The sequence below is a fragment of the Oryx dammah genome, unplaced genomic scaffold (assembly GCF_014754425.2).
Source record: "Oryx dammah isolate SB20612 unplaced genomic scaffold, SCBI_Odam_1.1 HiC_scaffold_11, whole genome shotgun sequence".
Lineage (NCBI taxonomy): Eukaryota > Metazoa > Chordata > Mammalia > Artiodactyla > Bovidae > Oryx > Oryx dammah.
This window is the reverse complement of record NW_024070195.1, coordinates 34421601-34437064: the sequence shown is the minus strand read 5'-3', so window position 1 is coordinate 34437064 and position 15464 is coordinate 34421601. Positions and strand designations below refer to the sequence as shown.

The 15464-nt window shown below is 49.9% G+C and overlaps 1 protein-coding gene across 1 annotated transcript; it reads right to left on the bottom strand.

Moving 5' to 3' along the window:
- Window positions 1–1431: 1431 nt before the first annotated feature.
- Window positions 1432–14743, bottom strand: PRPH2 (peripherin 2). The gene is made up of 3 exons (XM_040249674.1): window positions 14163–14743; window positions 4388–4634; window positions 1432–1644 (listed from the first exon to the last, which is right to left on the bottom strand). Exons 1-3 carry the CDS (start codon window positions 14741–14743, stop codon window positions 1432–1434), a joined length of 1041 nt encoding a protein of 346 aa, XP_040105608.1.
- Window positions 14744–15464: the final 721 nt, after the last annotated feature.

Here is a 15464-nt window from a genome sequence, read left to right as displayed (position 1 = left end):
TGAGCAGTGCCTCCATTCAGTGTCAGGATTCGTTTGGTTTTGTTAGCAAGTATCAGCAAGAATCTGGGTTCCTGTGCTAAACACATTTAGCACATACACTTAAGACAGGCATTTAACAAGGTGATTTTTGTATATTATTTTTAATGTCTATTGTACAGCTGTCAACGGCATCGTCAAGCGTGCGGGCCTGGAGTGGCATTTTCTGAATGGTTCTCAGCACCCCTGGGAGGGGAGAGCTCCGGGACACTCATCCGAGGGCTTGACTTCCTCAGTGTTGCCCAATGGATCATCCCTTGGTCTCCACACTCAGAAGTCTAATTACCTGAGACCAAAGTCTGACAGGATATTCAAACATCTTTGATCTGGTCTGGGAGAGTTCAAGCCCCAGCACATAGCCCAGGCAGCACCAGAAGTCTTACTATCTCCACACTGAAGACTCAGGACAGCAATGAAATCATTCCCTCCTTTCCCTTAAAGCTTCTTTTCTCTCTTTTTTTCTGGAGGGAAGTGAAAACTTCTTTCGCAGTTACTAGCATGGGAAGAAGAGAAGTTGCAGAGAATCTTTTAACACAGAGGTGTTCAGGAAGTACCCTTTGCAGGATGGATATTTGGGGGAAGAAGCAGGACAGAGATTGCAGAGGACTCCACCCTCCACTGTGGACGGCTTGTGTTGTCCAGGGGCTGTCACAGCACCTTTTGGGCATCCCTGGGCCCACTGGAGGTGAGGCCCGGTCTCCAAATGGTGGACTCTTGTCTCGTTGCTCCTTTGCTGCAGACCCAGCGCTTCCACGGACAAGCCCAAGGAGGTCAGCCGGCATGTTATCTGGAACCTGCCAGCAGCCCCACTCCCTCAGCCCGTGGCTCACTCCTGGCTAAGTGCTGAGGGCTTGTGAAGGTTCACAAAAGCTGTGTTTTTGCTGGGGGATATAATCCCCTCTCTTAAATTCCTTTGCCTCATGATTGAGAATTCCTCTTTGGAGCCCTCAGTGCTTTGGAGAGACCATTACTCTTAAAAAAATATAACTGTCCCTCACCGTCTATAATTATGTGAAGTGGCTGACCTCTCGGTCTTTGCATTTGAAAAACTGAGAGCATGTCCAGTACCTTTGTCAAATTCCTGGGCTTATGCACCAAGTGACACTTGGGATATAGAATGAAGCAACTTGGAGTCACCCGCTGACAGGCCCTCCATGAGCCCACCGTGAAGGTGCCTTCAGGGCGGTGGGGCTGAGCAGGACTCGTGCACTCACAGTTTGAGACGTTGATTCAACAGAAGTTTTTAGGGGCCCTGAATATTAAATCCCAGCATCCAGAAGAGCCTCTGTGAGACAGCGGCCCTCTTCGGGAGATTCTGATGAGATCCGGGGGGTATCCAAAGTTCCTGGAGTCCACTACTTTTCAGTGTTTGGAGGGGAGGGGGCCACAGGGCTGTCAGCCTGCTGCCGGGGCCTGGCCTGCGTCCTCGCCCTCAGCTTCCACCTGGTTACCCTTGCCCAGCTTCTTCACACTCTCCAGAATGGCCTTCCAGGTCTCCGGCACGCTCTTCTCCAGAAGCCAGCCCTCACTCTCGCACTCGGGGTCTTCGGGGTTGGCCATGCCTTCCAGCGCCGTGTGCAGGTAGCGTAGCCCAACAGTGATGGTCACCTGGTGTGGGGAGAGGAGACATAGGAGCAGGGAAGTAGCTGGGGCAGGTGTTACCCAGAAGCCACGGGGGCCCTTCAGACAAGGCTCTGTCAGGTCTGAGTTGACGAGGGCCTGCCTGCCCCAGCCATGCCTGAGTGCTCGAAACACCTCCCGCTGCCCCTGCCTCACCTCTGACCCTGTTCTCCTCCCTTTCCAGTCACTCCAGGGTTCTTAGGATCCTGCCCACCCCAGCCTTTCTCCTTCCCAGTTTTACCATGTGCTGTTTTCTCTACCTAGCGTATTAGGGGTGCCCCTCCCCTTAGGTCTCCCCTGTCCTGGGGGGCATTAATCCTGGGCTCCTTCTCTATGCCCACCTCCACCTAATTCCTAGCACATTGCTTGGTACATACTGGGTGCTCAGCAACTATTTGCTGGACAGAATAAAAAGTCATCTTTTTTCCTGCAAACAAATAGATGGTTTCCCTCTATTTCTGTTATTCTGACTACTATGGGAGTGAGTGGGTGATTGGTTTGGATTTGTTCACTGGCAGTCACTGCTACAGACTCTGGTGCCAGAATGCCTGGATTCAAGCCTCAGCCCTGGCAGCTAGCCAGCCGTGTGACCAGGAAGCCTCAGTTTACTTGTCTGGTTTGCAGATTTTCAGATGAAGTACCACCTGTTCCATGGGCGTGCTGTGACACTTCAGTGTGTGTGGAGGGTGGCAGCTGTAGTTGGTTATTAGGCAGCATGGTAAGTATTCTTTCTGCTCTTCTCACCTTGTATTGTGTTGGCCACTTGCTTCTACACAAATTCCTGCTTTGCTTGCACTCTTCCTTTGATAGTATAGCAAAGTCTGTGAGAGGCCTAGGCCCACTAACAGAGAACATCCACTCCCTGAGGGCAGGAGTGGCCTTGACGCGTCTGGTTCACCTGCTGTCACAGCCCTAGAAGGGCACCCCATGGTGATAGGGCCTCAGTAGACATCTGAGAATGAATGCTCTGGGAGTATTTTATAATTATGGTAGTGCATGATAATAGTAACTAGTAGTTTTAGGGTTTTATTATAATTATTGTTGACTGAAAGTTTAATAAGATATTTTTACAGTGAAAAAATCCTTCCTCCAGGAAGTCCTCCTGGTACCCATGTGCCCATTCTGATTCTTTCCTTCTTTCCTCAAGAAGGCCTCCTGCCACACTGTGAATTTTGCACTAGTATTAGTATTGAGGTATCATATCCTCACTGGATTGTGAAACCCAGGAGGGCAAGGCTGAGGGCAGAATCTTATCAGCTCAGCCACCCTTGTGCCCATCACAGAGTCTGCCCACTAAAAGCTTCAAGCAAAAGTCAGGGGCACACAAACTCCCTGTTCCCAGCGAACTTCCTCTTCTTAAGCAGTTGCTAGATTTCTGGAAAAGTAGGTAAGCGGAGAGGCAGCCAGTGGAACTCCATTTCCCCACTGACTTCAGTTATCCTTTCTTCTTTTCATGGGTTTTCAAGGATGTAATCTTCTAGCCTTCTATCCTCATTCTACCTTCTAACCTTTTCTTCTCATTGTACCCACTCATTCCTAAGATTCATTCCTAAGACTGCCTCAAGGAGCCAGGGACCAGTAAATCTCCATGAATATGCTTCCGTTTCCCTCAGTGTGAGAAGGTCTCCCTCCCCTTCTCATCCCCCCTCAACAGGCAGTTCAACCCCTCTGGTGTGACATGGTGAGTTAGAAGTGGTGTGTCTCAGATGAGAACACAGCTACCTGTGAATTTCCATAGCACTAAAGATAGACTTACTTAAGGGAAACTTTCAGTGAATCTCTGATGGGCAGTTTCCTCACCTAATATTCCTGGCTTTGTAAATTTATCTTTTGTAGGCTGGGCTTCCTGCTGTCAGCTCAAAGCAGGAGCCCATGAGTCACCCTCTGTTCTACCTCAGTTTACCCCTCCTTGACATGGGCTCTTGTTCAGCACCCAGGACGGCGCCCAGCACTCAGGTATTTGAGAATTATTTCTTCAGCAAATGAATGAATGAGGGCTTGCTACGTCCCAAGCCCTGCAGCTACAGAGAGGAATTAAACCAAATAAGTGATGGAAAATGAACCTACAAATAATCAGAATACCCGGTAAACTGCTACCAGAATTTCAAAGAGAAGCACAGATCAATGTGCCTGTAACTCCTGTTGCCTCCCAGTAGCCCCAGAGCTAAGTGCTGACAGTCCCCTATAACAGAGAGGTTAAATAAGTTTCTGAGACCTCAGGTGCGAAAAGTGGAGACACAGGATGAACCTCAAAAACATCCAAAGTGAAAGAAGTCAGACATGAAAGGTCATATGTTACAAGATTCCATTTATATGAAATGTCCAGAATAGATAAAGCCACAAGGACAGAACAAAAATGGGTGGCTGCCAGGGGCTTAGCAGGAGGGCTGGAGGGGTGTGACTGCATAATGAATGTGAGGTTTTTTTGAGGGGGTGGTGGAAGTATTCTGGAACAAGATAAAGGTGGTAGTCGCACAACACTGTGAATGTACCAAATGCCTCCAAATTGTTCGCTTTAAAATGACTGATTTTATGTGCTGTGCATTTCAACTCTTCTTTAAGTGGTAGGACAGAAACAAAAAGTGGAGTGCCAGTGTTCAAGCCTGGGCCTGCCTGCATGCCAGCAGAGGGCTGGTTCCCAGGAGGGAGTCCCGGGCCCAGCTCCACCCCATGAATCCCAGTGGGGCAGGTGAGTCCCTCTTGTCTTGCCCCCTCGTTGACCAGGGCCTACCTCAAAGAGCCAGACAAGGAGCGTCACAGCACCTATGGTATTCATGAGGTTGCTGTAATAGCTCAGCAGGGCAGCCCTGCAGCCTCGCAGCCACAGATTGAGCTCTTCCGTCTGGTGGTCGTAGCTGTAGTGTGCAGAGTTGTTGGTGAGCTGGTACTGGATGCAGGGCCGCGGTGAGTTGGGGTTGCAGCAGCTGAAGGGGACGCCGTCAACCAGGTACCGCCCATCCACGTTGCTCTTGATGCGACTGCAGAAGAAACAGATAGTTGGCTTGAGACCAGCCTCCTGGACTTCTCAGCAGGTGCCAGTTTCTCTCATCCCTCATCTCTGAAAATCTGGGCTATTCATTCACTCATTCTTCTCAAGAACTAATTTGCTCTTTTCATCAGCTACATGCCAGCCACTATTCCAGCTGCTGAAGATGGAGGAGTGGCCCAGAAAGCCAAGGCCCCAGCTTCCTGGAGCTTAAATTTAGAGGGTTGAGACAGATGATAAACCAAGAAGCAAGTAAATAAGGAACATATGTATTCTAGCCCTTGTATAGCAATGGAGATTCCACAAAATCTTACAAGACATTTCAAGGACTCTATGGACCTGTTGATCCTGAAACACCCTGGAAGCCTCTGAGCAACCTTTGGTAAAACTGAGATCGAGAGTGCTGTTCACTGTACTGATCTGCCAGAGGGTAGCCTATTAGTGGTTCAGTGTTTCTTCAAGATCCTGGGATAACTAGCAGTGTAGATAGGAAGGAAGTCACAGGACGGGGCATTTAGACAAGAGTGAATCACATACATGAGGAATGTGTTCATTCTTTTATTGCCCGTTGTTTTAACCCAACTGAACACAAGATCAACACGAGCACTGTACTCCTGGAAGCGATTATGTGTGTTAGAACATGGATGTTGCACTGTAGACAACATTTGACCCCAGTCTATGGAGCACCACATCGGTTTTTATAAAGTCCAAGATAAAGATTTATGCAAAAATATCACCCAACAACTCTTTGTGCTGCCAGGGCCTGGCATGCAGTGATTTCTTGGAGCTGTGCCAGGCTGGTAGGATGAGAGCCGCAGGAAAGGTGGTTAAGTGTGAGACAAGGCTCTGCCTGGCATTTGTGACCATCAACATTAGCCCCTAGCCCCTTCTCTAACCTCATCTCCTCCTTACAGCTCTGGAGACCAACCAGCACCCCCTCTGGCCAGATCAGTTCTGTCTAGCAGATGTTTCCCGAAGGCCTGCTCCGGCCCTGGGCCTTTGCAGCAGGGGCAAGGAATGAGTCTTTGCCCATGGCTTGCTCGCCATCCACAATGAGCTCTGCCCCACCCTTCCCCGCTGGGTGGAAGAGCCTTATTCCCCTGAAGGATACAGTTTGCACAACTTTCACATTTCTCTATTTATTTATATTTGGTTAGAGCACACCATGCATTTATGTGGATTCAAAATTTAAAAGGAGCAGGGACTTCCCTGGTGGTCCAGTGATTAAAACTCTGCACTTTCACTGCAGGGGGCACAGGTTCAATCCCTAGTCAGGGAACTGTGATTCTACAAGCCTCATGGTGCAGGCAAAAAATTAAAAAAAAAAAAAAGTTTATGTAGCTGTGCACTTAAGATTTGCACACTTGATTATGTGCACGTTGTCTTGAATAAAAAATGTTTTTTAAAGTTTATTTTTTTAATTGCAAGGCATTACTACATAATAACAGCAGACTTTTACAACTTAAGAACAGGGAGCATGTAGTTGCTCGTAATAGAAGTTATTTCCAATGTTCATTGAAATGGTAATTAATTATACTCTTGAAAAGATGTTCAAGGACTTCTCTGGTGGTCCAGTGGTTCAGACTGCACTCCCAGTGCAGTGGGCCTGGATCCAATCCCTGGTCCAGGAACTAGATCCCACCTGCCACAACAGAGACTGAAGATCCCAAGTGCCACAGCTAAGACCTGGCACGGCCAGATAAATAAATATTAAAAAAAAAAATTAAAAGATGTTCAGGGACTTCCCTGGAGGTCCACTGGTTAAGACTGCACTCTTCCCCTGCAGGGGGCATGGGTTTGATCCCTGGTCAGGGAACTAAGTTTCTGCATGCCACTCAGCCAGAAGAAAACATGTTATTGTTTAGCTTCTAAGTAATATCTCCTTGATTGAAAAAATTCTCCCACTCTCTTGTCTCTTGGCCTCCAAGTGCCCTCACTGTGGCCAGCTCTGTCTGTCCTTCTACAGAGGCCTCACACATGGACAAGCAAATTCAGATTTTGCAACAATTCTTCCTGTTTGTTTTGTTTTTACCCAGTGGTCACATTATATTGACACTGCCTTAAACCATCATTTTTTCCCTTAACAATACCTTGGAGATCTTTTATATCTGTCAGTGGGGAGTGTTCTCCAGGTTTTAATGAGGTGCATGGTATCCCCAGTGTGCAGATAGCCCATGGAGTACTATCAAGTTCCCTACTGATGGACATCGGGGATTCTCCCAGTTTCGTGTTGATACAAGCATGTTCGGGGTCAGTTCACATACTGGGACCATATCTAGAGCATCAGTTGCTAGGAGAGGAGTCTCTGCATCAGGGCCCATCTGTGGTTGCACCCAAGCTCTGCCATCTGTCTCCTCTGGGGGATTGTACAGTGACACCTCCCCTGGCCACACCCACCCAAGTCCTGGTTTTGATCTTTGCCGAAACCTGATAGATGAAAAATAATATCTCCAAAGTTGTTCTAAATTTCTTTTTTTTTTTCTCATTATAAGTGAAATTGGGAATCTTTTGATATGTTTTAAGAGCCATTTGTGGTTTCTTTTCGGTGAACTGCCTGCTGATCGGTATGGTTAAGACTATACCATACTGCACGGTGTGGCCTCCTTGGTTCCAGAACAATCCGTGCCTGGGTCATGGCGACCATATTTCCACCTGCCCTGCAGTCCCTGGCCTCTGCTTCATGGACAGGACCCACAGCGCAGCTGGCCCTGGATGCACAGGTGGCCGAGGACTAGGACCATGATAAGAGCAGGACAGCCTTAGTTTACTCCAGATCCACCCCTCTGGACCACCTTACCCTTGTGGGTCTCAGCTTACTTATCTGTAAAATGAACTTGACATGAGGATTGTGTGGAGGGATCCATGTAAAAAGGCTTAGAAGAGCGCCTGGTACCTTTTAACTGTGCAGGAAATGTGGACTCCTGGGCCGGGGCTGGGCTGGGTGACTGAACAAGGGCTTTTGCAGGAGCCCTGTGTGTCCTCAGGGAGCAGCTGTGAGGGTGGAATAGACCACTCTACTCCGCTGGGGAGCAGCCGCGTGTGAACGGGTGGTGTGGGCCCTGCCAGCTGTGGAGAAGAGGGGAGCCCCTGCTGTGACCCAGCCCTCAAGGGCAGAGCTCCCCGCTGGCCCTTGGCTGGGGCTGGGCGGCATCTGTCCAAGGACAGGAGGGGTTGCCGCTGAAGCTCACCTGCCCTGAGTGCCTGGGAGCAGCCATCTGAACAGCCCTGTGTGGCACGCGGCTCCACTGGCCAGGGTGGAACTGGTGCAGCAACCTTCACCTTGGGGTTCCCAGCCCCATCCTGAGGGGCCAGCTGCTCCCACAGCCCTGGTCCCCAGACAGATGCTGTTCGTCCCTCTTTCTGACCTGCAGGCACCCCTGGAACCCACTCCTACCTAGGCCAGCCCCAGCATCCCCATGGAGGGCAATGGGTTACAGCACAGAGAGCTGGCCTTTGAGTCCCAAATCTGCACGTGTGAGCTGTGGACTGTGTGAGGTGGGGGGAGGGTGAGCTGAGGCGGTCAGTGGATGCCCAGGACACAGGCTCTGAGAGAATGCCGGATCCTCCCCACTCCTGGCCATCTGGGGGGACCCTGCAGCCCACTGGACTGTTCTACCAAGGAGGAAATGGGGTCCAGAGCAGGGCAAGCCCTCACCCAAGTTACACAGGAAGTGGAAGACCAGCCCACAGCAGTTTCCCACCTCTCCCCTCAGAGTTTCCGCAGTGTCTCCAGGACCTTCCTGCCTGTTGGCTCTTTCTAGCTAGAGGAGTATAAGTTGCTCATTCGTGTCCAACTCTTTGTGACCCCATGGACTATACAGTCCATGGAATTCTCCAGGTCAGAATACTGGAGTAGCCTATCCCTTCTCCACAGGATCTTCCCGACCCAGGAATTGAACTGGGGTCTCCCGTGTTGCAGGCGGATTTTTTACCAGTTGAGCTACCAGGGAAGTCCTTTTCTAGCTAAACTTCCCTAGAAAGGTGTGTGTTCTCGCCACTGTTCCCTGTACCAGGAGCCCTTCCTTGCCTACCATCATTTCTCCTGTGCACTCCCGTTTCCCTCAACTAGGGTAAGGCCTACAGACCTGCCTCATTCTCCCTGAGGCATACTGGGGCCTAAGGGAGGGCAGCCCTGGCTTGATTGACACTGGGCTTCCCCCAGCCTAGGACCTCTTGGGGTCCCATATCTCTGCAACTAACCCTCCCCCTCCTTCAGGAGTACTGTCTTGTTTACTTAGCACTTGCCCCAGTTCCAACCACAGATTAAGGCTCCACTCACTCACCCTCTTAAGACAAAGTCAGGCAGAGGAGAGCTCCTTAGTTGGTGAGCTGGCTATTTATATCAGAGTATTTCCCAGGCTACAAATCTCTGCTCAGGGCTCACCAAGGGTTGTAGGGGTCTTGATTAAGGTAAGGCTTTGTTCTAGCTCACTCTCTCACAGCCAAGATACAATTTGGGAAAATCATCACATTGGAATTTTCCTGGAAAAAACAATATAATTTAGTAGGCGAATTAATAAATCAATAAGGAACACCATATGAAAACAAGCGTAGGAGGGAGAGGAGGGATCCAGGAGTGTGAACTGATAATGAATCAATTCCCAGCCCATGTGCCAGCTGAGTGACACCTGTGGGACCCTGGCAAATCGCTTGACCTCTGAGAGCCTCAGTTTTCCCACGTGGGAAATGACAATAAAGTCTCTGACAGTGGTGTGGTGGAGATTAATTGGGTTAATACACACAGAGAACCTGGTATACAGCAAGTGCAGTATTAGTATTTCTCTGAAGGGCAGGGGGAAAGGAGGGGACCCAGCCTTTCCGAAGGAAGCCCCACTCTGAGAGGAGACACTGCACTGCTTTCAGGGAGAACTGGCCCGATGAGAGAGCTAGACCTGCACCAGAGAGTCCAGACTCAGCGAGAGAAACAGGGAGCCCCGGTCTGAGGGGAGACACGGCCCCGCCTCAGGGAGCCCCGGTCTGAGGGGAGACACAGCCCCGCCTCAGGGATCTCCTAGCCAAGGTCGAGAATTTTTGAGATATCTCTTAATTGTTTAGGAATAGTTTACTGTCCTGTGGGTTCCCTGGAAAGGACAGTAAAGTGCAAGAGCTCAGTGCCAGCTTCTCCCTCAGACTGCGGGCCCCAGGCCAGGCCTTCCTGGCTTACAGTCCCCTCCGGCTGATGGTGCCAAGGCCTCTGAGCTTCTTCGTGCTCTGCTTCTCATCCCACGACCCTGAAGCTCAGCTCGTCATGAAAACAGGAAGAAGCCTTAAAGGAATGAGTGTAGGGACTTCTCTGGTGGCTCAATGGTTAAGACTCCATGCTTCCACTGCAGAGGGCACAGTTCCATCCCTAGTTGGGGAATTAAGGACCCACATGCCAGTGGTGTGAACGAAAAAAAAAAATTATTAACTGTTTGAAGACGTCATGTCTCACCTGGCGCCACTGCAGCACCCTACTAGGTGTTCTTGCCAAAACTGAACCTGAATCCAGCCACACCTTAGCCCCACTACTGGTTTACACAGAACAAAGGAGACAGAACACGTTAGATGACGACAGCTCTTGGCTGCAACGACCCAAGCCCAGAATGTGAGGCATTCTGCAGGACCAGTGGCTGACTTCCTCCAAGACACACATGGCATGAGAAAGGTAACGTTGAGAGTAAGAAAGGTGGTTAGGTCTCCTCACAACCAAATGCAAGGTGTGATTCAGATCCTGATTTGAACAACCCAACTGTAAAAGACAGCTTGAGACAATCAGAGAAGACTGAACACAGGGTATTAGATGTTAGTAGTGTTAGCGGACCTGATTACTCTTGTGCATCTGTTAAACAAAAACAAAAAGGCAAAAAAACACAAATCCTCTTTATCTCTTGGCTATGGCCATTCCACCCTGGACGCGCCCGATCTTGTCAGATCTCAGAAGCTAAGCAGGGTTGGGCCTGGTTAGTACTTGGATGTGTGTTTTGAGGGAGCAAGGGCAGTAGTGATGGAATGAAAAAGGGAGGATGTTTACATTTATCAAAATAAGGTGATAGGTACATGGGGATTTCTTATAATCTCTCTACTTCTGTGAATGCTTGAAATTTTCTACAATAAAAGTTGAAATGCAAAAATAATAATAAAAGCAGTTCTGGTTAAGAACTCCAAATCTATATCCCAATTCCTTGCTCTGAAAACTCAAGAGTCTCTGAGGGAGGCGGTATTCCTGGACTCTTCTGAGGACCTCCCCCAGTTATAACAGCCTCCTGCCCTGCCTGTGTGCCAGCTGAGTGACACCTGTGGAACCTTGACAAATACACTTGACCTCTGAGAGCCTCAGTTTTCTCACCTGAGTGATGACAATAAAGTCTCTGACGGGGTGGTGGAGATTAATTGGGTTAATACGCATAGAGAACCCAGTATACAGCAAGTGCAGTATAGCTGGGAAGGGAGAGAGAAAGTAATCACAGAAGTGAGCACAGTCCTGTCCCGGGTGCCACAGCCCACAGGGAGTCTCGAGAGCGGGGTCCTGGCTTCTGGGGAGCCTCATGATGATCTGAGATCCAGGCATAGAAGGATAGCAATCCCACCACGATCCACAGGTGTTTGTTGAGCCTGTATCACACCTTCCACTGTGCCTCTGGAGAAGGAAGGAAAGAACAAGACAGAGACAGGAGGAGGGACGACCTGAGGCAAACCGGCCCCCTCCAGAGGTTTCAGTCATCGGGGAACGGCGGAGTGGAAAGAGCAGAATCAAGAGCTGGCCCTCCCCTCAGCGGGACAGCATCGCAGCAGAAGAAGGAACAAGCACTGACACTGCTGGGACATGGATGAAATCTGAAAACAGTGTGCTGACCGAAGAGCCAGACCTCAAAGGACAAATCCCGCATGAGTCCATTGAAAATGAAGTGGCCAGAACAGGGAAGCCTATAGAGACAGAAAGTGGAGTAGCGGCTACTTGGACTTGGGGGCAGGGGAGGTCGGAGTGAGCACTGAAGGGTGCAGGGTTTCTCTGCGAGATGATGAACACGTTCTAAAGTCGGCCTCAGTCCTGGTTGCACAGCTCTGTGAATACTAAAAACCATTGAATTGCTCACTTTAGATGGGTGAGTTGTGTGGTGTGTGGAGTATACTGTCCATAAAGCTGGTTTGTTTGTTTTCCAAAAATCTGTCCCACCCCACCCCCAGCCCCAGCCTGCTACTTCCTGCCGTGAGACTTTAGGAACATCCCTTAACCTCTCTGAGGCTCAAATTTCTACAAAATAGAGATAACAACAACTAAAAATAATACAAACTCCCCAGGAAAGGTTTTGTGCCCACCAAATAAGGATGCTTTTCCTCCCAAAAGCCCTAGCAACATAGCAACAGGGCAGGCTGGAGTGAGGGGACGAGGGTGGGTCAAAGGCTTGTAAACTCTTGTAAAACATCTTGCATTATTCCACTTGATCTCCATGATCAGGAGCCTTCAGAAACCAGCCGTTGACCTCAAAGATTCCTGTGAGAAATCTCCCAAAACCAACCATCTGTCCATGCTTGGCTGAGCCCACAAGTACCAGGCTCAGTTAGGGATGTTCACTTTCTCTTAATGTTGTGACCATATGTGTGTGTGTGTGCAGCAGAAAAAATTTTTTCCAAGTCAGTGGAGTTAGGATAGTTTCACACCAATAAGTTGGTATGGGGCACTGAGGTGATTTTGATCAAGTTTAATGCTGGCCTAACAAGTTGGATATGCCGACCACCGGGAGTGAAGTGGCCGGGAACGTTGCTCTACCCTGGAACAGAAGGGGATTTGGGGATTACAGAGAGATCCTGTAAGTCTTGTCAAGGACTGACCCTGCAGAAGACATTCAAGGAAAATGACAGAGAGAATGAGAAACCCCTTGCTGCCCATCACAAAAGCTGGTTCTACCATCAACTCCCACTCTCCCCAGCCCCCAGAGGGGGCTCTGCTTGTCCCTCTGGCTTCACACCTTCTGGGGTGGCATATATAAATCATGCCACTTCGTGTCGTCTCTGCAGACCTGTCCCCAAGGAAGGGCAGAGTGGTTTACAAGCCTCCTTGACAAGGGATTTATAGAAGTAATCCCCTCCCACAGAGAAAATACAGTCCCCAGCAGTGACCTTCATTCTGACTTCCCTTCCCTCTGGGGTTCACCAGCGTTGTCTGGGCTTCACCCACGTCCTGCAGCCAGTGTGCCCGTGTCCCGGATGCATGTCCCCCTGACTCACCAGCCTCACTCAGAGGATAAACCACCTGAGGGAGCAACTGAACCCCTAGCCTCAGCCAGGGGATAGAGAGAGTCGGACAGAAAGAAGAGGTGGGGGAGAGCTGCCAGCTCAGGGCCGGCCAACCTTTCCCTGGAAAATGACTCAAGGCTCGAATGGTGGGTCTCTGGGAAGACGGGTATGCCAGGGTCGGTACAAAGGGTGAGAGTCTCCTCTGGAACACTCCCTTACATCCCCCTCAGGATGTTACTTTTACACAAGCCAAGAACATTTTAGAAACACTTTATCAAGTTGCACTATTATTACTTAAGTAGTAAACACCAGCAGGCATTTATTGAGCACCCATTGTATGCCAGGGTCTAGACAGAGCTAGGAGATAACACCAAGGTTGTGTATTTTGGTGCCTTCATTTAAAAGATGGGCAAACAGGAGTTCCTGGTGGTCCAGTGGTTAAGAACCCTCCTGCCAATGCAGGGGACACAGGTTCAATCCCTAGTCAGGGAAGATACCATATGCCGCGGGGCCACCAAGCCCGTGCGCCACAACTACTGAAGTCCGTGCACTCCAGAGCCTGTGCTCCACCCGGAAGCCACACAGTGAGAAGCCTGCACACCTCAACTAGAGAGCAGACCGTAGACCCCTCTTGCTGCAACTAGAGAAAGCCCATGCCCAGCAACGAAGACCCGGCACAGCAATAAGTAATTTTAAAAAGAGAGAGATGGTCAAGCAGGGGGTCCAAGGTGTCAAAGGCCTTGTCCAAGGTCACCGTCTAATGAACAGTAGAGACAAAGCTACAGCTCAGACCCCCTGACTGCCCCCATCCTCTGCTCTTTCCACCATATCCAGGGACAAACACCTTGAGAATGGATGCTCAGGGTTGAAAAGTTGGAAAACAAGGGAACAGCCCAGAAATTTATGCTTGTAGGACTGAATCCATTCACTTTGAGTGAATGAGACAAGCAGCCAGACACCAGCTCAGTATATGTGACCCATCTCTCTGGTATGAAGAATACACAGTCCTGGCTGGGTATCCCCTGGCCACCAGCATTCAAGCTGCTTGTATAACTTGACGCTGTCTTCCCGTCTTAGCCAAACATTAAGTTGAACTGTACAATGCTGCTAATTTTATAGGTAAAAAATGATAGAATATTGACAATTCTGTATGTCCAATCAAGTTCACCCTCACACACACACCAGCAATCAGTTGTATACCCAGAGTGCCCAATGGGAAGGAAAAGGCACTGAACAGGGGGGAGTCAGAGGCTGGGCTCTCTGTGTCCCCATCACTCTGACCCCAGGACTGGAGGCCACTCACTCTTTGACTTCTTTGGAGGAAAAATCCAGATAGCGGTTGCTGATCCACTGAATCTCAAACCAGTCCCGAAAGCCGTTGTTGCCGCAGCACTTGAACTCGATCTGCAGCATGTCAATGGTCTTCTTCATGAAACACCGGCCCGGGGTGTCTGTGTCCCGGTAGAATTTCATGCCGTTCTTGAGCCCGTGGGCCAGTGTGCTCTCCAGCGAGCCCCGCAGGAGGAAGCAGCAGAGGGCCGCCAGGAAAAGGGCCACGTTGAAGAGGACACACACGGCCAGGTACGGCTTCAGCCAGGGCTTCCACTTGGCGTACTTGGCAGGGTCCAGGGCATCGTAACAGATCTTGCCAGCCAGAGAATTGAAGACACAGGACAGCACCCCCACCCCGATCAAGGAATTGGGCACAAAATGGCTCTCAGAATTGTTCATCACATCGCTTCTCTTCCGGAGTTCAATCTTCAGGAACAGCCCTAAGCCGAAGATGATGATACCAGCCAACACGGAGAACCAGTTCATGAGCCAGAGCCCTTGGGCCAACTTGACCCGCTTCTTCTGGTCAAATTTGACTTTCAGTAGCGCCATACTTGCAGGGTGCAGTCCGGGTAGCCTCCCACAGCACAGATCTCACTCCTGACCTCAATAAGCCCGGAAGCTGAAGACTCAGGGCCTTGGGAAAGGTGCAGATGGTCCAAGCTGCAGGGAGCTGCCCTGGGGGCTGCCCATGTTGTGTCCCCTAGCCCGGGACCCCTGTTAACCCACGAGTGGGAGCAGGGACCTCAGAGTCACAGCTCATGAAGGGTCCAGTCCTCCCCGTCGTCGCTGTAGCTCCCTTCCCAACCGAAGAGGGACAGCCTGAAGGCTGCAGATTAAAAGTGGGATCCACAAGACATCTTGCTAATCTCTTTAGCCAGCTTCATCCCATTAGATAAAGCCGTGCCAGTTTCAGAACACGCTCAAGAAGCGCCTCCATGGACACCCTGGAGCAGAGAGCTCTGGGTTCAGCTTGGAGCATCAGGAGCAAAAAAGACGAGACTGGCCAGAGGAACGGGATTCATCTGCAAGTCTAGCTCAGATCACATCATGTGTCTCCCCAGAAGCACATTTCCAGGCTAAACTCCTTCAAAATTTGAAACATTCTAATGGGTGGCAAAGAGTTGGACAGGACTTAGTAACTAAACAACAACAAATGGGACAAAAGAGATCATCATCCAAGTTGAAAAACAAACGACAGATTGTGAGAAAACATTTGCAACATGTTAAAAAAAAAAAGCTGCCACAGCTCCACATCTTAAAAAATCAACAA

Excerpts from the sequence above, each read along its gene's own strand:
- PRPH2 (XM_040249674.1), bottom strand. The coding sequence starts at position 14,743 with ATGGCGCTACTGAAAGTCAAATTTGACCAGAAGAAGCGGGTCAAGTTG. Across the intron at positions 4,635-14,162 it reads TCCTCCAAAGAAGTCAAAGA|TCGCATCAAGAGCAACGTGG; the intron begins GTGAGTGGCCTC and ends TTTCTTCTGCAG. Across the intron at positions 1,645-4,387 it reads TCCTTGTCTGGCTCTTTGAG|GTGACCATCACTGTTGGGCT; the intron begins GTAGGCCCTGGT and ends TCCCCACACCAG.